The 23388-nt window shown below is 37.7% G+C and overlaps 1 protein-coding gene across 2 annotated transcripts in view; it reads left to right on the top strand.

Moving 5' to 3' along the window:
- The window catches only part of cdk19 (cyclin dependent kinase 19), a 60435-nt gene extending 38126 nt beyond the window's left edge, over positions 1-22309 (top strand). Inside the window, exons 5-13 of one of the 2 annotated variants that reach the window (XM_067482099.1) lie at positions 6647-6704; positions 8241-8372; positions 8889-9032; positions 9223-9292; positions 9389-9461; positions 11372-11469; positions 11632-11710; positions 12530-12775; positions 14805-22309. In XM_067482099.1, coding sequence (XP_067338200.1) covers positions 6647-6704; positions 8241-8372; positions 8889-9032; positions 9223-9292; positions 9389-9461; positions 11372-11469; positions 11632-11710; positions 12530-12775; positions 14805-14930 — 1026 coding nt within the window. In that variant the 3' untranslated portion in view covers positions 14931-22309. The remainder of the gene's footprint in view (positions 1-6646; positions 6705-8240; positions 8373-8888; positions 9033-9222; positions 9293-9388; positions 9462-11371; positions 11470-11631; positions 11711-12529; positions 12776-14804) is intronic. The other variant, XM_067482100.1, reaches the window with a different exon arrangement.
- Positions 22310-23388: the final 1079 nt, after the last annotated feature.

The following is a 23388-nucleotide window of genomic DNA, read 5'->3' on the forward strand; positions in this document are numbered from 1 at the left end:
CCACTGCAAGAGAGGCCTCCAGTCTCCTGGATTTGACCCTGGGGTTTTCTGTGAGGGTTTGCTTGGCCCATCAAAATGATACAATATAAAGGAAACAATATGAATGAAACGGTTACAATTAATGTGCAAACTGCAACATAGAGTTTAAAATAAATGGATAGGCCAGTAGGTGGCTAAAAAACTGCAGGCAAAGCTTCTTTCTTAGTCAGTCAGTGCTTTGTAGACTCTCCCAGCTATTAAAAGATTACTGTATGATAGCCAGTGAGCCATACACAGAATGGCATTCAACAGGTTATTGAATGTATTGACATGCTGCTCAGTTAAAACACATTTGATCAACTATTGTGTTCAGTAACCCCTAACAGCCGATTCCCCTCCCCAGCTGTGCAGTGCCGGTCCAAAGCCTGGTAGAAATTGGGGAGGGTTGCGTCAGGAAGGGCATCCGGTGTAAAAACTGTGCCAAATCAACATGCGGACAATGATCCGCTGTGGCGACCCTGAAGTCAAGGGAAAAGCCGAAAGGACAAAATAAATGTGTTCAGTTTGTTGTATAAGAGTAACCAAAAATAAATTTGAAGAAAAAGGCAATTTAAAAGCGACCAAGTCAAAGTCATCAAACCGCAGATAAAATGCAAATGATTAATTTTATTTTATTTTTTATTTTTTTTGTATTTATGCAGGCAAAACGAGCTTCCTGGAAAGGAACTGCAAATGCTTTGCCACAACACAATGTGTCTACATGATCTTTTAGTATCAGTACAGACGTCATGTAGGGTCATGCCAGCTCAGTTCATACTTTTCATTATCTCAACACTTTAACTGGCTTTGTGGTTAGCTGTGACCTTTTAAATTCAGGATAGCCTGATTATCAACTTGCACATTCCTGTTTAAGAGGTTTGCCTTTGGCTGGCCTAATTTTAAGACAAAGATGGAGATGGTTTTGTAAAAGAGGGCCGTCTCCCTAAGGGTTGAGTTTAGCTGCCCTTGGTGGGATGGAATGTGTTTATTTTCCCCCAGCTCCTGATCCATTTAAAAAAACAACCAGCTGTAACTAATTGATTTCACTGGTTGAATTTAAGAGGAAGTCCGATTTTTGAGTTGTATAGTACAATTTGATGTACATATCAGAATAAAATTTGTGTATATCTCAGAGTTGTTGCGTTTTCTCTATACATCTCTATAGTCTTTATTATGTAAAGTGCCACGAAATGTTTGAAAATTGGTGCAAAACAAATAAAGTTTAATTACATTGAATTGAATACTGAATAAGGCGAGTGGTTAGCGCTGCCTCACAGCTATAGGGTTGCTGCTTCGCGCCCAGGCTGGCTGTGACCTTTCTTTGTAGAGTTTGCACGTTCTCCCTGGCTACTCCTTTATGTATGATATGTTAATTTGTGAATCTATAATTTGCCATGGGTGTGAGTGTGGATGAATGTATGTCTTTCTGTTGCCCTGAGATGGACTGGTGACCTGTCCAGGGTGGACCCATCTCTCGCCCAATGACAACTGGGATAGGCAAGAGCCCCCCAATGACCCACACAGATACAGGCCTGTATTGGAAATCACTACAAGGGCTCAGAAACACGTCTAAAAACCATTGTCCGTGAACACGGTTTGTCTCTGCATCCACAGTGCAAGTTCAAACTACCATGCAAAGAAACAACCATATACTGTATAAACCCACCAGATTAATAAATGCCAATGCCTTTGAGCCTGAGCTAATTTAAATGGACTGGTGAAGTGGAAAACTGTCCTGTGTTCTGACAAGTAAAATTTAGAAAAAATGTTTATGGTCATTTTGTGGTCCATGCTAAAGAGAAGAGGGACCGTCTGGCTTTTTCAAATACTTTTGGGATATTGTGGAGGCACATGAGTGCACACAGCATGAGTACCTCACATCTGCAAAACCTCCATTAATGAACATTTACTCAAGTTTTTAAGGAACATATGCTGCCATCCATCTATTTCTAGGGGAAGATCATACTTTTTGCAGCACAATGGCAAGCCACATTCTGCAGGTATTACAGCAGCATGGCTCAGTAGTAAAAGAGTCTGGGTGCTAAACTGACCTGTGTGCAGTCCAGATGTGATACCTATTAAAAATGTTGGGTGCATTATGATGGGAAAAAAATGAGCTATTGAGCAGCTAAAATTCTGTTTTTAGCAAAAGTGAGAAAAAATATTAAGCTAAAGCAATTGTTTTACTTAACACTGTTATTGCAAAACAGTGGTAAACATGCCCCTTTTCCAACTTTCTAAGAAATGTTGCTAGCATCAAGTAATGTTTTTTTCATATCTTTAATTGTATTAGAAACAGTTGCTTCTCCAACTCTGCTGTTATGCTTCTGTCAGGGTTAGTCTTTAAGGTGGACCCAAGAGCAACAAGGCGAGAGGGGTTCGGTAAGTAGTCTAAACTTTATTCAAGATTAAACAAGACAGGGAAAAACTAACACAACGTCGTTCCCATGACAGAGGACAAGACAGGAACAAACTCGGTGGTAATACTACAAAAATAAACAAGGAAACAAGGAATAAACTCAGACTGCAGCACTAGGTATTTAGCAAGGGACGACTAGACAAAACTACAGGGCGGAAAAGCAGACAAACAAGGAAGAAACAGCGGGTAACCAAAAACTAGTGACTAAGAACTAACAATCGTAGTTCACCTAAACACCTAAACATAAACCAGGGGAGAAGATACAAAAATGAACAAAGAGAGAAGGCAAACCCACTTTCCTTTCAGTATTTTGCTGCAATTGGCAGAAACAAGCATATTTGCTCATTCGGCCTGAAAATGCTTTTAAGCGCATAAAAACTTACACTCTTGATTTCTGGCTAAATAAAAGCTGTTGCAATGATATTTCCATGCTGAACTGAGTTGTTCTGGGTCAAATATGAAGGCAAACCCACTTTCCTTTCAGTATTTTGTGAACGAGAGTGTCGGATCATGACAGCATACATTTTTAAGATGCACTGACTCTCACTCAGGTGTCTTACAGGACACTGAAGTCATCAATCCTTGGCTTTCGGCTTGTCCCTTCAGTGACAGAGTTATCACAAAACACTGAAGTCATAATAATTTTTTTCCACACTGCAAAAATTAATATGGTGAGGAAGCAAGTTTAGAATTTGAAAGAGGAGCTGGTGAGCCTGCACTTCTCGGGCCTTTTAAGAAACACTTGTTTTTGTGTTTGCTGTTTGCTGCGTGTCACGTTGTGGGCATTAATAATAGATCTCATTATTAGTGCTGTTTCTATAGCAACAAGACAGGTTTGCCAGACATATCTGAGCCTGCGTAGCCAGAGGGTCCACATTGCCCAGAAGCCCAGGGAGAATCGACAGACTGTTTGATGACAAGCAGATACTACATTAGAAATAAACTGTCAACTTATAAGCATGGGTCCTGTGACATTTCCCACTGATTAAATGTGCCAGTATGTGTAGGTGGGTTTGGCTGTGTAATTTAATGCTAACACAGTGCTCATAACCTGTAATTATATGTTGGAAACAAATCTTATACTTGAAGAGCAGTAAGGCCTGTATCCTGCTCACTTCTTTCCAGTAAAAACACAAATAACAGTATTTATTGTTATTAAAGACCACTAGACTGTGTGTTATGTAAATGCTGTTACATGGTGACAAACCCACAGAAAGTTCAACTCATCTCCAAACTCCCCTTACACCTGTTTAGAGTATGCTTTTATGACCCACGAACTCATCATTTTGACACACTGTTCTTTTTCAGATTACCAGCCCAATACCTCATTACAGACAAAGTTTGCAATCACCTGGTAAGCGTATTGATGCATTTCACTAGCTGAACAGACATGTATTTCCCTCAAGAGAGGCTGGAGAGAAAAAGGGAAAAGTAAATATTGGACTTTTTACTGTACAAGCATGACATTTATTAAATGTTCAATGCTACTGCACTTGATGACTGCTGGGTGTGTAAAGGCAAATGTTGGCAAACCAGAGCTAAAACAATGGTCATTTTTTGATACATTAGTCAAGTACATTTTTACTTTAAAAGTTCCTAATATTTCTTATTGTGTTCTGTTTCTCTCCCCTGATTTCAAAATGTGCAAAATTATGTTAATCTGACTTTCCAAGTGTCCTAATGACAATGTTGGCTGTGTGTCATGTAAATGGAGTCACTGTTACTGACAAGCCGACAGGAATTCTTTCCTATTTCAGGTTGCTCTAGGGGGTGCTTCCACGGTTTTGGTTTTACGGCCCACAAATTAAATTTTTGGGTAGTTCTCCATGCTCTCATGACCTTGTTTCCATTACCAGCAGGCAGCTGATTTCAGGGAAAATGTTTAAAGAAACCACTGCAGTAAAACAAAACATCTGGTCAGCAAAAAAATGTGTATTTATTGTTACGTGGAGACTCAGGTGTGTCAGGTGACCAGAAACAAGACTCCAAATAGGTGCAAATTTTGCTTAGTTTTAGTTAGTTAACACAGTTTACTTTATAAGGGATATGTCAGTGCTGAGTTTCCATCTTGTTCAGCTGTTTAAATCTGCAGCTTTAAACCTTTAGTAAACTCCTCAAGGAGGACTATATTTTATCCAAACAGAATTAGTCAAGTCAGTTTATTTCTACATCACATTTAAAACAGTTGTTGACCAAAATGCTTTACAGATTTACACAATTATTAGAATATTATTGATGAGAACACAGAAAGCATCAGATAAAAACAATACATACTCATGTGTTGTTCTAACACAGGGGCCACCTTTTCCACAGTTTGGGCCCAGAAACAGAAACTGTGCATTCACCTTTTCGTTTTGACTTCTTATGATAATGGAGCGAAGTAATCGGCCAGCCAATCTTAGGGGCCTTAAGGCTGAATAGGAATAATGAGCTCAGAGTAGCCTGGTGACAAACCAAATGATCTAAAATCACTTCTGTACTTTCCTGGTAACCAGTGAAGATAGGCAAATACAGAGGAGATATAATATTTCTTCTTGTTGCTAGTGTTAAGCCTCAGCGTTGCATTTTGAACAAGTTGTCGGACAAGATAATGCTGACTGACTGATACATAAAGAGAACTGCAATAATCAAAATGAGATAAATAAAATCATGATTATAAAGCCCTAAATCTTTAACAGAATAATACATTTTTGTTTTTTAAAAGATCTCAGGTCAAAGAAGCCAGTGGCAACAACAGTTTTGTTTATCAAATTTTAAGTTGGGATCAAAAATAACTCCCTTACATGTCAGTAGACAGGCATCCAAACTTAACCCAAACCAAACACCATAATGATGCACATACATTATAATTGTTGTTTTATCAGCAGAAAATGTTCAAGGAGTGTATAAGAAAAGCTATAGTGAAACTGTTAAAATTACATTAGTACAAAAGTTTGCATCCCCCTAATAAATTAATTAAATGAACTATTAATTATATTCTGATGAAGGAACATTGGCAATATCTAATTGTGCATTAGAACTGTGATGTGAAATAATCTTAGTTTTAGACTTTTTTAAGCAAACTTTTGCACCCACATGTATGGTTATGCAGACAACACTGGTGTCAAAACTGTACAAAAACTGTTGTACCTCCCATTAAACCTTGGGTTCTGAGCTGCCTGAATTACCTTCAAAATTGCATTAAGAATGTAAAGACTTAGATGGCCGAAGGTTTACCACAGTAAGATGAGAACAAAACAGATCTTAATCTCTGGCCCTTCAGACTACCACTCATCCTTACTCAATATTCTTGGCCCTCTGTATTGACAATTAACTCACCATAAAAAAAAATCTTCATGTTATTTCTACTGGTGGTAATGCACAGTGCTGGATATGTGGAACAAAGTTTATGCTAAATTTATATCCTCTTCACCATATCATTATCATGGCTTGCCAGTTAATTGAGAGGTATTTGAGATTTATAATTTCTTGGTATATTGGTATATTGGTATATTGGAATATAATCTAATTTCAGTAACTGGTGTCTTCTAGACTGCTATGCATCGACTATTATTTATAAAGTGCTTTTCTTTGCAAATGTTAAAGTTCAGTAATTTCTGCAAGAACAAATCACTAATAACTCTTAGAGCTGAGTGGTGTGTCCAGGATGTTGAATTTCTCCAAGTGGGAACTAAGTTGATTGTAAATAACTTTATAAATTATAAAGGATATGTGCTCAAGACAATGGAGTAATTGGTTCTAAATTGCAGCATAGAATAGAAGGAAGAATAGAAGGGCAAGAGTTTTTGTTTGTTTGTTTGTTTTTTGATGGATTGTAGAAAGTAAATCTTGTATGGCCAATTTTGTTACCATAAAAAGTTTAGGAATTGTTCCCAGGTTGCAGGTGTTGCCTCAGGGATGTTTATCCTCTTATCCTCTGCTCTCATGCACCATCTCACTTTGATGTAGGTCAGTAGGTTAACTAAGCTTTTAGGATTTCTGTTTGTCCTCACCCCAAAACCAGGTGTATTTTACTGCATTCTTGTGTGAGCTGTCACATTATGCCACGAGAAATACATGCTTGCAACATAGCTGACACATGTGGTTGTGTACTTCGCTCACTAAAAAAGGCAGTAAGGCCACTGAAAATATGCAAGGTGTTTTAAACTACTGTCACAAAGTGTCACTGAATGGATTGTATTATACACAGTATTTCTCTGTCTCCTTCAGAAACCAGCTAACATCCTTGTGATGGGGGAAGGTCCTGAGCGAGGAAGAGTTAAAATCGGTAAGGTGTACTGAAAAATACTTGTGCTTGACTCATCCAAAGTTGTAAATTAGACAAACAAAACACTCTTCTATTATAATGACAACAGGTCAGTGAGGCTGTTGAGTCATTGAAGGGTCCTAGAAGACGTGGTGTTTAACCTCCTCTGTCAGAGGTCATTTGCAAACTCAGATCAGTGCTATTACGTAAGCCAAGCTGGCCAAGAGACTGTTGGAGGCTACGGCTGCTGCGCTGGAATCTATTTTTAAACCCTGTTTACCAAATAATAGTCCTAAATATTTGTTTTAATGCAGCTGCAGCTGGTGCTAGTGAGGATTTGTCTCCACTAAATGACTGTTATTCCACAGAGCTACTCCAGCAAAAAAGTATTAGAGCTCAAGAGATATTTATTACATACCAACAGTTGATTTTTATTTTGTACTATGTTATTTATTTATGTATTTATTTAAGTGTTAACATATTATATTGTCACTTGAAACTAAATTACTGGATTTATCATTTTAGATCCACATTGCCCGCCCTCATAGGTACAGTAGATTGTTTGTCTTTCATAAAGGAATTGTAAAGTAAAATAAAAACATATATGATAGCAGGGGTGAGTTCATGTTTCTCCAGATCAAATTTCATATTTACTGTAAGGTTTGAGCTGTCACTCTCTGAGTAAACAACGTGTGTTCCCAAATCAGGTGAAGCAAGAGTGCATTATTTATGCATCTCATTATTTATGTATCTCTGTGTTGGGCCTGAGACAGACTGGAATAGAAAGTTTAAATTCTTTATTTTGTTGTCTTTTTAGCAAAAATACTAAATTAAATAAAAATACAGATGACATGATTCTTTTGTTTCAGAATGCAAAAAATGTATAAGCGTGAACTAAATGAACTTTGTTTAGAAGAGTTTGCAAGGGCTTTTTTAAGAAATATGTATTTAATGGAAAATGTCATTATGGGAAAACTGGGAAAAATGGGCTGAACAAAGATTCAAATTATTTATTTAAAACAGAAATACATAGCAAAAGCACTGAAACTGTATAACCTGAGACGTTAAACCAAGGGGAAAAAACCTACAACAGCTGCCAAAAGTCTAAATTATATATTGTTTTTAGGCAACTACTATGGACCTATGAAAAATTATGTATTTTGCAGAAAATGAAATTATTAGATGGTTTCTTACTGCGAAATATATGGAAAAAAGGAGCATATACTTTGGTCAAATTGTGATGGATTGAGATCTGCTTATAAAGAGATATTTTTTTCCTCCTGATTTAGGCCTCTGCAGAAGTGTCTAGTAAGTACTCACATAGAATGTCTTTATGACTGTGAGTCAATTTTTTTTCCATCTCAATAAAAGATAAAGTGCTCTTCTTTGTTTGTTTAAGCTAGGACAATGGTTGGCTTCTCATTTTGTTAAGATGTTTGTGCTCAGTTAAATTATTCAGCCCTGAAATTCTAACGGTCAAAATCCACACGCTCCAGGTCTTAAATTTTGCTAATATCTTTGCTAATCGCAACTGTCTTCTCTCACTGCTTCTTGCAGCTGACATGGGTTTTGCCAGACTCTTTAACTCTCCCCTCAAGCCGCTGGCAGACCTGGATCCTGTGGTGGTGACATTCTGGTACAGGGCCCCTGAGCTTCTGCTAGGTGCCCGGCATTATACCAAAGCTATTGGTAAGTCTGCAGTAGCCCTTCAATGTGAATAGGAATGCATATTACTGGCTGAGAGGATCTGAGTGCTCATGTGATCCATGATCTTCAACAGTGTAAAGGAGCTGTGTCTACATGTCTATATTTATCATTCCGGGAATATGAAACAACACTGTGGTCACAGTGGTTCACACTCAGTAGGTGCCACTGTGTCGTTTACTGGGCATGCCACATAACTTTAGCCTCCACTGTTCCAGTGAGGATAGGGACATGTCTTACATGTCATGCCCAATTTCTAACCTATTGTTTCTTCTCTGATCCCTCATACCAGCTCTTCAACAAAGGTTAAACATACTATGAGCAGTGCAAATGTACTGTTAAAGTCATGCTGCAGCAGACTTGAAAAATAGACCTTTAATAATTCCTGGAAGACTAATGAACTGTAGCTAATGTACAAGAAAACTCAGACTAAGTGGCGTCTGCGTGTGCGTATGTGTGTGTGTGTGTTTATGTTTGTGTGTGTGTGTGTGTGTGCATCAGATATTTGGGCAATTGGCTGCATCTTTGCAGAGCTGCTAACATCGGAGCCCATCTTTCACTGTCGCCAAGAAGACATAAAGACGAGTAACCCCTTCCACCACGACCAGCTGGACCGGATATTCAGTGTCATGGGTTTCCCTGCAGGTCTGCACAAACTGCACACAACTAAAACTACAAACAGCATAATGCAATGAACTTTTGAGTATGCACAGACATATAATTATAGACAAGAGGTTTAATCTCGTCTGTTCTGTGTATTTAAATCATGTTTTCAAATTGGCAAAACCAAAAACACTGAACCTTGTACTGTATAAAGTTTGTGTGTATTCTACAGATAAGGACTGGGAAGACATTAGGAAAATGCCAGAGTACCCCACACTGCAGAAGGACTTCAGGAGAACGACGTGAGTGGATGCTATGATGATCTGACCATCATCAGACTAATAAAAATAACACTAGCTACTTCTTTAAGAATGCCTTTGTGTTCTCTGGTCTGACAGGTACGCAAACAGTAGCTTAATCAAATACATGGAGAAGCATAAAGTCAAACCCGACAGCAAAGTTTTCTTGTTGGTATGTGCATGTACACACATACACACACACACTCATTACAATGTGTATTACCTAGCCCTTTACCCTAGGCCTGACTCTGAACCTGATGCTAACCTGAACATTGAAAGCAAATCTTAACTCTCAAACAGCTCTTTAAAGATATGAGGATCAGCTAAAATGTCCTTAAACTTAGACTTAAACTGGTCCTCACATTGTCATGAGTACATACACGCATTATGTAAAGATTTTTTTTTTCGTAAACTTTCTTTTGTTTTAACCTAATGGACACAGTATGTGGAAGTTATGTGTCATAGTAGACATCTTTGATAGATAATAGTTGACAGCAGTTTCTTTCTTTCTTCTTTGTGCATACATACTTTATCTATGATAAATATGGCAAGGATGCAGTTAAGTGAGAATTTTTATATTTATGAAACAGACAACAGAGAGTTTTTGTAAAAAAACAATTAAGTTTCTTTTTTTTTCCAAAGAGAGAGTATCAGGCCTTTTTTTGTTTGTGAACACCCTGTTCATGCTCACACGGCTACACACATTAAACTACATATGAAAACCCATATACAGTATGAAAACCCATATACAGTATGTTTGAAATGTGTATTGTGAGGTGCAGTGCAATCAGAAAGTGTATGAATATGTTTTGTACCACAGTGCAATATGTGGCTTCTCTGAAATTAATGGTAATGGACAGTGATAAAAGAAAACGGTTTAAATAAATAAATTTAAAATCAGATTTTGCTTTTAAGTTTTGATTTAACATCATGTGTTATGTAATAAAAGAAATTAAAACTCCGGGGAACACAGTGGTGCAGTGGTTTGTACTGCTGCCTCACTCCTCAAATGTCCCTTGTTCAAATCCCTTTTCGGCCATAGCCTTTCTGTGTAGAGTTTGCATGTTAAATGGTCTGCAGTTATATAGCACATTCTACCTATTGGAATTCAAAGCACTTTACATTGCTTCTTATTCACCCATTGACACTCACAATCACACACACTCTCATACACCGATGGGGGAGTTGTTATGCAGCTGGCCAACACTCACCAGGAGGAACTAAGTTGGGGTTTAGTGTCTTACTCAAGGAGACTTCGACATGTGACCAGGGGAGCCGGGGATTGAACCAACAACTGGGAGATTGCATGGATTTCTTCCAGTTTCCTTCCACAGTCCAAAGACATGCATGTTAGGTTAATTGGTGACTCTAAATTGCCTGTAGATGTGAATGTGAGTGTGAATTTTTTGTCTGTGTGTATGTCTCTCTGTGTTGGTCCGTGATGGAAACTGCAAGCACAGATTTATTTTGTATGCCCTAGAAAACCATAGATATAATTAGATGATATTGATTTTCTAAACTGTGTGTTTTCCTGTTTCTTGTAATTAGCATTACACGTCTTTAATCTCGTAGTGAGTCGTTCAGCCTATCTTAATTATAGAAAAGTAATTAGTTACTTTGGTGCCATTGTGTGCACCACGCTGAACATGGACAAGAGAAAGCAAAAGGATGTCTGAGAAAATCAAAAAGGAAATCATAGAAAAACATGTTTAAGGTAAAGTTTTTAAGACCATATCCAAGCAGCTTGATGCTCCTGTGAATACAGCTGAAAATAATGTTAAGTTTAAAGTCTGGGTCTGTAGCAAACCTGGATGTAGCTGCATGACAAAAATCAACCCCAGATATCACAGAAGTAGAATGTGTATTGTAGACAAAGAGTCTGGTTATGCTGTGGTGATGCTTTGCTGCGTCTGGCACTGAATGAAATCTTAAGCCAAGAAAGCTCAGTCTTATTTGCAGGTCACGGGGCCTCAAACATTCATACTGGCCCGAAATATCACTTGTTGTGTGAAACAATAAAAAGCAATTTTACCTTTGCCTTATGGTTATGTACCTTTCTAAGTGTTATTATTCTGTCTGCAGCTCCAGAAACTTCTCACCATGGACCCCACCAAAAGAATCACATCAGAACAGGCGCTTCAGGACCCATACTTCCTGGAGGACCCTCTACCAACCACTGAGTGAGGCTTAGTAAACTTTTGCAGGAGGTCGGCTTTGTCTTGAATGAGAAAAAACCTGTTTTTAGGACAGGAATGTGTTTGGTTGATCTAGAGAAAACATTGTAGTTCCATTTGTTAACGGAGAAACCTCATAATCACTGATGTATGTCTAATTATTTCCAGTGTGTTTGCTGGATGTCAGATCCCCTACCCAAAACGAGAGTTTCTCAATGAAGACGAGCCAGAGGAGAAAACGGAGAAGGTATTTGTCTACCTATCATCCAGGGAAGTTACAGCATGAAAATAATGTTGGCAAATTGCCAAAGTGAGATATACACAACTGTATAAATCCTTTCAGTTTCATGCATACAATGGTAGCTTTCATAATAGAAGCACTTTGCATTGAAGGTGCAGACTGCAGAAACAGAGAGTGTGTCTTATTTTTTTTATAAGACCACACTACATCATCATTAAAAGTCAGGGCTAGAAAGCCATTGGTTTTAGCTGCTACTGAGTTATTAGGTTCAGGTACTAACAAAAATTCATAGAAAAATGCAAGTTTACAAATTTAAGAGAAATAAAATCTATTGAGTTGTACCCAGATGCAGTGAGGTCATCGGGAAAGCTCATTAGGGTGAGCTAGCAGCTGGCTGCTTCTAAAAATGTACAAAGGTGTAATAAATGTTATGTATGGCACATAAAACAGACAGAAACAAACAACATAAACCATCAGTAGTTTCTAAATATTACAAAGTGTTGACCTGGAGCTCATTTACTTCGGTTTATCATTGGTACAATGGTTTCTCATGTAAAGCTCCAGTTGCTACTATTTTGATGTTGTTTTGCCTAGTACAATGATGTAGGAGTTATATCAGTGGCAAAGTGGGTCAAACAAGCAGTGTTAAAAAACAACAGACCACAGATAAAAATAGAAAAAACAGATCCTAGAACAAAAAGACCAAACTGATTTCACACACACACTTAGTTTTTGGTTTCTAATCAGATTATATCTGCCCGTTTTGCTACAGCCAGGCTCACTGGTGTTAAGCTTCTGTTCGTTGTCCTGTGTTGCCTTCTGCAGAACCAGACCCAGCAGCACCAGCAGACGACGGGCCAGACTCAGGCCCAGAACCAGCAGCAGACAGCAGCCCAGCAGGCACCTTCTCAGCAGAGCTCGGTCCAGACAAATGGCACTGCCGGAGCCACAGGGGCCACCGCCGGTGGGGGTTTACAACACGGCCAGGACCAAGGGCCGCCCAACAAGAAACCTCGGATTGGGCCCTCTGGGGCCTCCTCAGGCACAGGGGTGCTACAGTCAGAGTACCAGGTTAGGGAAGTGTATTCTTTGGAAGGAAAAACAAAACAAAACAAAATGTGCAGGAGAAATAAGAAAATAACAGAGGAATCAAATTACAGTACATAAAAAAATAAACACAAAACTAAGATAACTAACAAAACAGAAGTTTAGACACCTTAATAATAAAACACTTATTAACTTCATTAACTTGTTAGACCTTAAGCAGCGGAGGCTAAAAAAAATATTAAATTCCATCCACCTTGAAATTTCCTTTTTATGTAATATTCTAAAGGCAGTAGAGCTGTAAAAGCTGATATAAGATCTAGAAGTTCCTATATTCAAATGTTTGTTTGCTGCAGGGGCTTTGACATGGGACAAGTCTAACCATCAAGGTGCCTGCTAGCTTTTGTTTCCTCCCTTGGCGTCATATTTATCTTAAGCTTGAGCCTTATCACATTCCTAAAGAGAGGGAGAGTTTTGAGTGGTGGAGAGAGTCTGATGAAATAAGGACATTGACAGTGAGCGTGTGTGTCAATGAATGTACAAATCGCAGTGGGATAGAGGTGACAGCTTTGACCTCTTTTGTCCCTGTTTGAGTGCTCTCTATCAGCGAGGCCACGTGAAGGGGTGTACTAAATATACTGTAAGTATATCACATAGAGAGATATTTATGGCAGGGGTGTGTGAGATAGTCCCAGCAGAGGTATAAATAAAGCAGTGCAGTGCATAGACATACCAGTAGGGCTGCTACAGTAGTGGGCCAGTGCTGTCCCTGTCAGCGTCCTACTTTTCCCATCATTGATCCCACATGCCCCTACCCCATAGGCGATCTCACTGTCCAATCATTCTGCTCTATAGATGAAGTGATACGTTGGTATGTAATCTGTTCAGCCAAACCCTGTTACTCAAAACAAGCTTCTTGTCATCTGTGAGGTGAAAAGGTTTTCCTCCACCATTTTTCTGTATTTTGTTGCATTGATTTTACCCTCACAAGGCTACCCTGCAGAGATTCATGTATATTTATACTACAGTTTATTAACACATTCACTTTATTCAGGTGATTTTCAGAAATCACACTCGAAGTCAAAGACCAAACCCCGGTCCAAAATAAATGCTAGAGCAGTTTTTTTGTGGTGAGAATGTGATCCAATCTTGAGCCAACCTCAAACAGCAGAGTTTTGCTAAATGGCTTGTTAATGTTCTGTACAAAGCATGAATCACTCTTATACATTTAAAAAAAAATTCCACATTACATAGCATTTTTTTAATCATAGGAGTATTGACAGGCACAGAATCCTCATTATCTACAAGAATACTCTTGTGTAGTCACATTTTAGTTTGAATACTTTTTCTATGTTAAAAGAAGGGGGCCTGGTGACTCAGTGGTAGAGCAATGGGTTGGGATGCAGAAGGCTGTGGTTTCAAATCTCACTCCACCAGGTATGGACCCCCCTCAGCCCGGATAAAAATGAGGGTCACAGTAGGAAGGGCATCCAGTGTAAAACTCATGCCAAATCAATGTGCAGAACACATTCCACTGGGGCGACCCCTGAAGGGACAAGCTGAAAGCCGTTGATCTTTTTTCTATGTGAAAGTCAACTGAATTAGACAGAAAATGGGCCATGTTTACAAATAGATCTATAGATTCAGATAAGAGGAAACAAACTATTTGACTTTTGGATTACAATTTAGAATTTTTCTGTAAAAAGGTAAAAACTTCCAAGTGGGTGAATACTTTCTATGCACTGTAATTTCAGTAATGCAACATTTTTCCTTTTGTTGGCCCTCATAGAAAAGGATGTAAACACCAATGTCAGGTTATACCCCTAGGGTGTAATCCTGGCTTTTCCATTCATTTGTAGGCTCTGATGCAAAGTCAGGGTAACCCTAGTGATGTGACCATGCACATTAGAATCAATTCATTGATTGCAGCTCTAGTTAAACACACAGCAAATTAATGGCACCTGCTCACATACAGTCACAGTTTACATGTTGATTAATACTGAGCGGCTCACTCCTTTGTTTTCTCTTCACTCCCTCCTCCATCCCTTTCTATCAGCACTCCAGCTCCCGCCTTGGTTACCAAAGCAATGTCCAAGGTTCCACCCAGCCCCAGAGCACAATGGGATATTCGTCATCATCTCAGCAGAGCTCCCAGTACACCCACCAGACCCACCGTTACTGAAGCTCCCACACCCTCCTGAACCAGTAGGAAAGTCCACTGCTCCTTCATCCAACCTTCAACAACTTCACCGGAACCTGCTCGGCCAGCACATCCTGGTCAGACCCCCCCCCCCCTTGTGCATCATTCCAAGTCTACCATTCTCCATTTTCAGCCTCCCACCATTTACCTCTTACCTGACTGTCTTCAACGGCACTGTATCGTTAAGGCAACGTAGGAACCAAAACATTTTAACAAGAAATTCTGCCTCTTCTAGCTGATGAACCAGTTTTAAAACAACTGAAAATAGATGTGAAGGTGTATCGCACACAGATTCACAACTGTGGCACTTACAAATAAGTTCTTTATAAGGAAGAATTGCAGCTCTGTTCATATATGTACATTGCATAGCACCTTTTTGAATTGAGTTTTCTCTCGCTTGTTTGCTAGAGTTTTCAAGTTTACCTTGATAGTTGATGTCATTGTAAATATTGTTACTTATAGAGGCTATTCGAAGAAATGGCACAGAAGATGAAAAATTATTATCATCTCGGGTGTACAATTACCTTGGATAATCCTAAGGAAAAGTGTGAGCTAACCCTGTCCTTTTAAGAAGATATATAGGCAATGTTTCTACACAGATCAATCAGCTCATCAGCTGATGCAGTTGCAGGGAAATATTAAATGCGCAATTTAACTTGTTATTGTAGGGTTTCTATATTTCGACCTCTCCTTATCTAGATTTGGATTTGGAAGATAAGAACCATCTTTTTACAGCTCTAAATTCTGTATATTCTGATACTCCACTACCTTTAGAGATAAGAATCACCTGACAGCCAAGCTTTGTTTCCCCTGAAGATGACAGCATTTTGAGGAAGTTGGACGCCTCTTGTTTGTGGCCAGCACCTCTACTGTGTTATCGTCTTCAGGAGCTGTGGGTACACACTTTGATGTGACAACTGTCTTACCGTGGACACTCAAGACCCTCAATGAACATGAACGTGTGCGTAAATGTACAGGGCAGCTAACGGTATGCCCCCCTCCCCTATATGCTTCTTAAGACTGTTACTGCCTGATGTCAGATTGTTTTTTGTTTTTTAAGTTTTAATATTATTGTTGCCCTATGTGTGTGTGTGTGTGTGTGTGTGTGTGTGTGTGTGTGTGTGTGTGTGTACAGTGTGTTGTTTTTTTAAATGCATGTTATCCTTTTACTTATTAGAACTGAACCAATCTGCAAAGAGCTGGAACAAACATGGGGTCACCCATCCTCTTCCACTCCAACCCATTTGGTCAAGCACTGAGAAAAAATTCGATAATGACTATGGCACATTCAAATACAATGGGTGCGTTTTTTTAATACATGCAGGCAGTGATGTATGTGGAAATCAGCTGTGCTCATACAGCAAGTATTATTTTCTATTTTGCAATTTTTATATACAAAATGATAATGTCTTTGTTCATTGAAATAACGAGTCCGTCTGTTCTAAACCTCGTAGAGATAGTTGATACTTTGTCATTTTGGAAAAGCGATTGATTGCTTTTCCAAAATGAGCTGCTGCAAGTTAGATAAGGAACCTTGATACCTCTTTCATGTGTCATAAGTATGAAGCTACCACCAGCAACAAGTTAACGCCACCCACAAGGACTATAGTTCTTATTTACATGTATTAAGTGTAAAAAATGGCAATGTAGTCTTTTTCCTTTTTATTCAATCTGTTTGGCCTGGATCAGTTACCAGACAACCAGCCGCAACCAGGATTGATTGTTACATAGCTTCAAAAAATAGCTAATTTGGCAAAAAATTAAAAAGTGCCTTTCCTAGTATGTCAAAATCTTCCTTTATGTTTAAATTTGAGGTACTTGCACTTGCAGTTTTTCTATTTGATGCTTCTTCTTTTGCACTATATTTCAGATGGAGTAGCATACTTTTTGGTCAATTTATTTAAGAGCTTCACTTATCTAGTTAGTTTACTAGCTACAATATGCAACTGGGAATTAATCCACTCTGCTTAGTCCTCCATCACTCCTGCACGCTGTGTCTAGCTCTTCAGGTCTTAGTCTTATGCAATTAGAATAAAGCTAGAAAACTGAATGGTAAAACAGAAAAAAATCAACCTTCTTCAAATGGTTAGAAGGGCAAGCTTCGCTTATAAGCCTTTTGAAGTAAAGATCTCTGCACTGCTAACAGTGTTGGTCAATGAGTGTGGGTCACAGAATTTTGAAAGCGCATGTCCATAGTAAAAGAAGTTTGGAAAAAAATCTAAGGTACATCCAGCAGCTTTACAAAACATATGATCACCTTTTAAATGTAATACATGGTTCCTGTAAATACCCTTTTCAGATCAAGTCATTTTAGTCCATAATTGAGCTCCAATTGAGCTCCAGCACTCAAAGAACAGTTTAATTATTAAGAATTGTAGTGCAGACACACCTTAATTATTTCTTTGCATTCAAGCCTTTTCAGATATTCTATGCTGCACTAACAGGAAAGAAATATTTTAAAAAGCCTTTTAACAATTGTAATTTTTGGTTGCTTTTCTAATGTTACAGGCTGAATTGCCCAACCTATACATTATAGAAAAAATATTTAAATTTAGCTGTACCACAGAAGAGAAATGTCGGATTTTAATTCGAGCTATAACAATCTAGAAGCAATCTAGAAATATATAATGGTTTACTGTCCTTTAACTTCGAGTACTTAAAGTATATTAACTGAAGATATAGAATTTGCTACTTTGAGTATTTTTACATTGTTGTATCATTAACCTTATAATGTAAAGGATCTCAAAACATCATTCACCACTAAAGACACATAAGTGAGAGCAAAGTGAGGTTCCCTTCTATGTTTGATTCCCACACAGCTTGCTCCATCCTCACTGATCCTGCTTTAGTCACGGGACTAAGTTGTATTAAAGAACGCACCCAGCAACTGACTTTTATTTAGGAAAAACTGACACCTTGTGGATGAAAACAGAACTGGGTCTCTGTCCTTTGTGAAAAAGTATTGTTTCAAGTAGATTTGCTGTTTCAAGGGTTGTGTTTATTTTTATTGAAAAGTCAAGAAATGTTATGTCAGGTCCTCCCTGCTTTCTTTCAGTAATCAGCAGTATATAAAGCCCATCACTAAAAGGCATCTCTTTTTGTTCCATGCATCAAAACAAAGATGACTTTGTAATGAATCTTTGTAGTGACTTCTTTGCTGTTCCACACCATGTCTTTGTTTGCAGCAGCCAGGTGGATTCATGATTTTTAGTGTTCCCTTTTTTAAAGACTAATGACAAACACACATTAGAAGGGATTTGTAGCACGTGTGCGAGTGAACTTCCTGACTTTGTCCTTGAAAGTCTGAAGAGTTTCATTCCAAATATGTTTTTTTTAAGTATTTGAATTGCAAATATTGGATGTGTATAGGATTGGTTTTCAAAAGAAAACAAATAGCATCAGTTATTGTTTAAGAAATGTATCTACAGACTGGATCTGTGCTTTTTAGAAATCTTAATTTTTTTCGGCCACTTTAGGGGCAGCATAACAAACATTATAGAGAGTTGATGTCCCCATGTCACCTCCAGACTGGCCTGTAATTTGCTCAGCACAGTCTTTCATTGAATAAGAAGCGTGTTCACATAAGCTAAATGAGTTGCCAAGACAGAACAGGACATTAGAGAACGAGATTTTTCTTTTCTATAATTTTATCATTTAAACCTTCCAGGACAATTTATCAGTGCTGGTCCTTATCAATGTTATGACTTGGTTTCTGCAATTTACTGTTAATATTCAAAAGCCACTGTTATATAAGCTGAGTCAGCATAAGTGGTCAATAGCGTTATTTCACGTCAGCTAGGAATTATGGGAAATGGTGTTTGTTAAAGCTAATCAAAAAAAGAAAATCAATTTTCTAATGTTTTTAATATTGACATAATGTAGTTTTATAATGTTAATATACCTAATAAGACTTGGCGCTACATTCATTTGGAGTTGTTTTCCTCCCCACCTGAACACAAATATCAATATTCTTTTAGCTGTTTTTGGTCTCATCAAAGCTCTGAGTAAGACATCTGGCTCTTTCCAATCTACATATTTTATTCCATATACTAGCTTGTTGCTAATTTCGTCTGTCTGCTGTTCATTGCTAGGCAGCTAATTCACCGTGGGGGTCCTAGTTTCTCTACTATAACCAGTTTCCTGTGGCTGTGATTGAGATAAATGAGAGCATCAGAAGTGCAGCCTTGACAACCAAAACAATAATGCTCAGTAGATCTGAGGGGAACTACAGAATTGGTGCATTATTCTCTTTGGTTCTTTTCGAGTTACACTGTCATTTGATTTATTTTAAATCTAAAAATATTATGTTATGCAGCTTTAAAGACAAACTTCAGGTAATTAATTTCCATTCAAAATACACATTTACCTGTGTTGCTTCAGTTGTTTGTTTTATTGTTTCAACAGTTGTGTTTGGACAGATTGGTGGGGACACTGCCTGTTCACTTTAATCTGATGGGGATTAAAACCAGCAGCTATTTAAAAGGTTTTCTCCTCCCTGTAGTGTGTGTATTTTCAAAGTCAAACTGAGTAGCAGTATGGATACATTGACACTTTGGTGTAAATTTCTCTCTCCACGAGGTGTCACAAGTATTATTGAGCATAAGGCTCAGGTGCGAGACAAATTACTCTCAGACAACTCCTATGCAAAAAAATAATAAAAATACTCCCAGACTAAAGCTTTCACCTGTGCTTAGGTTTTGCAGTTGACAGGTTTTATTCTATTTTGATGGATGATGCGTATTCACTCCTTGTGTAATATTGAATACAGTAGTCCAAGACAGCTCTCACTTGTGACCTTTTTCCACAGCATTCTGAAATGTACTCTAAATGACCTATTGTAAAGAAATACATATATATGGATAGTATACAATCATATTTATTATTTACCATACATTTATGAATAATACTCATTTTTAACCTCCCTATGCCTTAACTATAGTAGCTATAGAAAGGGACCTCTGTCAAACAAACAAGTTATAACTAGATCAGATTTCACGTTATTTTAGAGTTTCTTCCTCTCTATATGCTCACATGAAATCTTGTCTAGTTACTGAATGTGTTAATACCACGTCAGTGTGTACAGTACAAGGAAGGTGATGCCATAGTTTTGAATCACTTACCGGCTTCTTGTGGTCTGTCATGCAGGTATTCCACAGTGTCACTGTTTCTTTTGTTTTGTCTTGTTGTCTTTTTTTTTTCTTTTTTATAGAAATCATGATGATCCACATTTTTATTTGTGTGGATGGTGCCTTTTTTTTAAAATCATTCATGTTCTAAAGATGTCATGAGAATTTTTTTTTCATTGACATTTTTATTCTGTTTTTATTTTCAGACACTCCTCTGTTAGCTGCAGAAGAGGATTAGGGCAAGTGCGTAATTATACTGTAATTCGTCAGAAAGAGGCAAGAATTCTAAATTACAAGTTGAAATTTGGAGAGAAAATGTCAGAATTATTTGTTTAAATCTTAATTTAAACACGTAATAATCTTAAGGCGGAGATTTATTTTTAACACGGCTATTATCCTCTTCAGTAGTTAGCTGTTTTTTCAGTGTGCTTTTTATTTTTCCTTATTATGTAGCATTTACACATTGTGGAAGCTAGCAGTTAAAAACATACAGTATATTTTTTCCACTCCATGGTGTCACACAAGACTGCAAATAATCCTGATGAAGGGTTGTCTCTTTTTTCTCTTTTAACAGATGTTATCCTCACACATTACTGAAGCGCAGTTATGTTTTCAAATGCTGTACATAAAATCATTTTAAGAATTTCTCATTGAGATATTGATAAAAGAATTGTCTTTTAATGCACTGTTGTTGCTTAAATATTTAGTGGTAAAATAAAAATGTATTTAATGTTTTTTTTTTTAATGTCTTGCTTTAGACACTAAAGTTACAATTTTGTGTAGATGTCGAAGACACACATTAGGACACGCCTATATGAAATCTAGTGCACCTCTAGTCCTCCTTTCACTTTTCTTACTGTTTAATAGTATTGCATGTGCCTGTCTTTTTCCAACAGAACAGAAACACTTATTGTCGCTCTCATAACAGTTTGTACAGGCAGACAGGCTCTCCATCTGCAAAGCTTAGCTTCTGCAAGGCCCTCAATGCCTGTCGTGCCATTTAAATAACAAGCATTGTTTGGCTTGTGTCACAACACGTGGTTACAGTAACCCTTTATCTCTTCAGAGCGTCTTTTAATAAGCAGTTGTGGAAGAAATTTTAATATTGTGGTCTGAGGGAAAAAAAATTGTGACTGTTATTTTAATTAAATGTTTTAAATTAAGATTCATGCACTTAACTCCCCAAAGCTCTCAGTGAGCTGCACCAGCAGAATGCTTTGCAGGTCGGGGTGTCTGTCCACTCTTCTCTCTCTATTGTGCGTGTGTGTGTGTGTGCGTGTATGCGTGTGTGTGCATGTGCATATAAGTGCACACACACAAGTTGGAGATATATATATGGATAAATGTGTCATCTTTTTATAGCATTTATAGATAAGGCAGCAATAGTTAACAGAAAAAAAAGAAAAACACATTTATTTAGCTGCTTTTGTGCAAATGTCACTGTACAAATTAGGAAAAAAATCATGTATATTTATTTTATATCCTCTATTATAATAAAAACCATCTTGGTCTCAATCTCTTCCATTCGTATAGAAGTTGTTAGAGTCCAGCCTGTGTCCTCTGTGTATAGGAACACACTCCAGCTGACCACAGATTGGTTGTTCACCACTTGATGTCACCCAAGAGTGACAGGTGCTGTGATGGAGGCAGTAAGCTGCAGAATTCTAGCTTCTATAGGCTCTGATTGTTCTACTAAGGCCTACAGAACTGATTAAACATATAATCATACTGGATATTTGGAAAGGACTGTTCTTTCAGAAACATCATTTACATACCTCAGCTTCCATTTTGTGCTGCCTGTTTTATACATTTAAATTTTTTTTTTCAAACCCAACAAGGTAGAAGTATATTATTGTGCGTTTAAGTTTTAGTTTTTAATATAAGAATACGTTTTTTCATAGATGTAGTGCAACAGGTTTCTTAGTTTAAAGATCCCCTCATCACAGAATTTAGTTTTAATTTTGTTTCATACTGAGTGTCCTAAAGTTCCCAAATATTTCAACTATGTCAGAGTATTGTTTGTTGAATTATGTATAAATGTATCTAAATTTTATTTACATAATTATATATGTTTAGCCACTCCTTGACAAAAATATATTGTTTTAATTGAAAAGTTGCAAATAGACTCTATAGGATAAGGAATATGAAAGCAAGTATTAAAATATTTTAAGCAAATATTAATGCATCATTATGTTACATGTCATGAATTAAACAAAAATAAAAAACTTAAACACACTGTGATGTGCAAAGATTTGGGCATCCTGCATAGCCAGTCCTTAGTAACCCCCCTTTGGCAATCATCAGACTTTCCAGCTGGCAAAAGCTTTTTATGGCAGCCAAAAGTCTTTCAGTTCTTCTGTTTGGGATTTTCTATCATTCTTCCTTGCTTCTGGTTCTGTAATATTGTCTCACAAATTTTCAATTCAGGTCACTGGTCCAAACATTGAAAAAAAATAACCCTTTTAGTGTTAAACCTTTTTTCCAGAAATAATACCTCTGTTACTCTAAAAGATTTCACTGGTGTTATTACATTAATTTTGATAAATGCACTTCCAATAAGTGCACTGAACTTCTAACTCCACTGAGAGCTGTGTGTCATCAGAAACTAAAGGAGTAAAGCAGCAATATTTACTTTTTCTTCCAAAAAATATTCCTCCCTAAATCAGCACATGATCTGCACATTATCCACAGTAACCTGAATGTTGTTTCTCGAGAACCAAAAATGTTCAGTGTCATCAGTAAATCTCAGAAATAAATACCTTAAACCTGGGGAAAACTGATACAATATGCCAACTCCTACAAGGAGCAAATAAGAAACTTTTTGTATTTTTTCTAGTTTGGGTGAAGACACCCTTTAATCCTACGGCCAACCAAGAGTTTGCAAAGAACTGCATAAAGAGTTTCATGCTTCTTAATCTTTTCCACTTGTCTAATCAGATATTGGCTATACACCATCTATTATATTCCACTTATTTTATCATTGGTCTTGTTATGCCTTTTGCAATCTGACTGTGGACAGAACACCAGGGTTGACAAAAAGACAGACAATCGGGGAGGCTGTAGCTCAGTTGGTAAGGCAGTCATCCATGGACCACAGGGTCAGTGGTTTGATCACAGCTCCTGGCTACATGTCAAAGTTTCTTTGGGAAAGACACTTAACCCCAAGTTGCTCCTGGTGGGTCAGGTGAGCACCTTGCATGGCAGCCACTGTTATCGGTGTGTGAGTGTGTGAATGGGAATCAACATTGTAAAATGCTTTGGATAAAAGCGCTATATAAGCGACTATTTACCATTTACCAGACAACAATCTACAG

This window comes from Channa argus, chromosome 17 (genome assembly GCF_033026475.1).
Source record: "Channa argus isolate prfri chromosome 17, Channa argus male v1.0, whole genome shotgun sequence".
Taxonomy (NCBI): domain Eukaryota; kingdom Metazoa; phylum Chordata; class Actinopteri; order Anabantiformes; family Channidae; genus Channa; species Channa argus.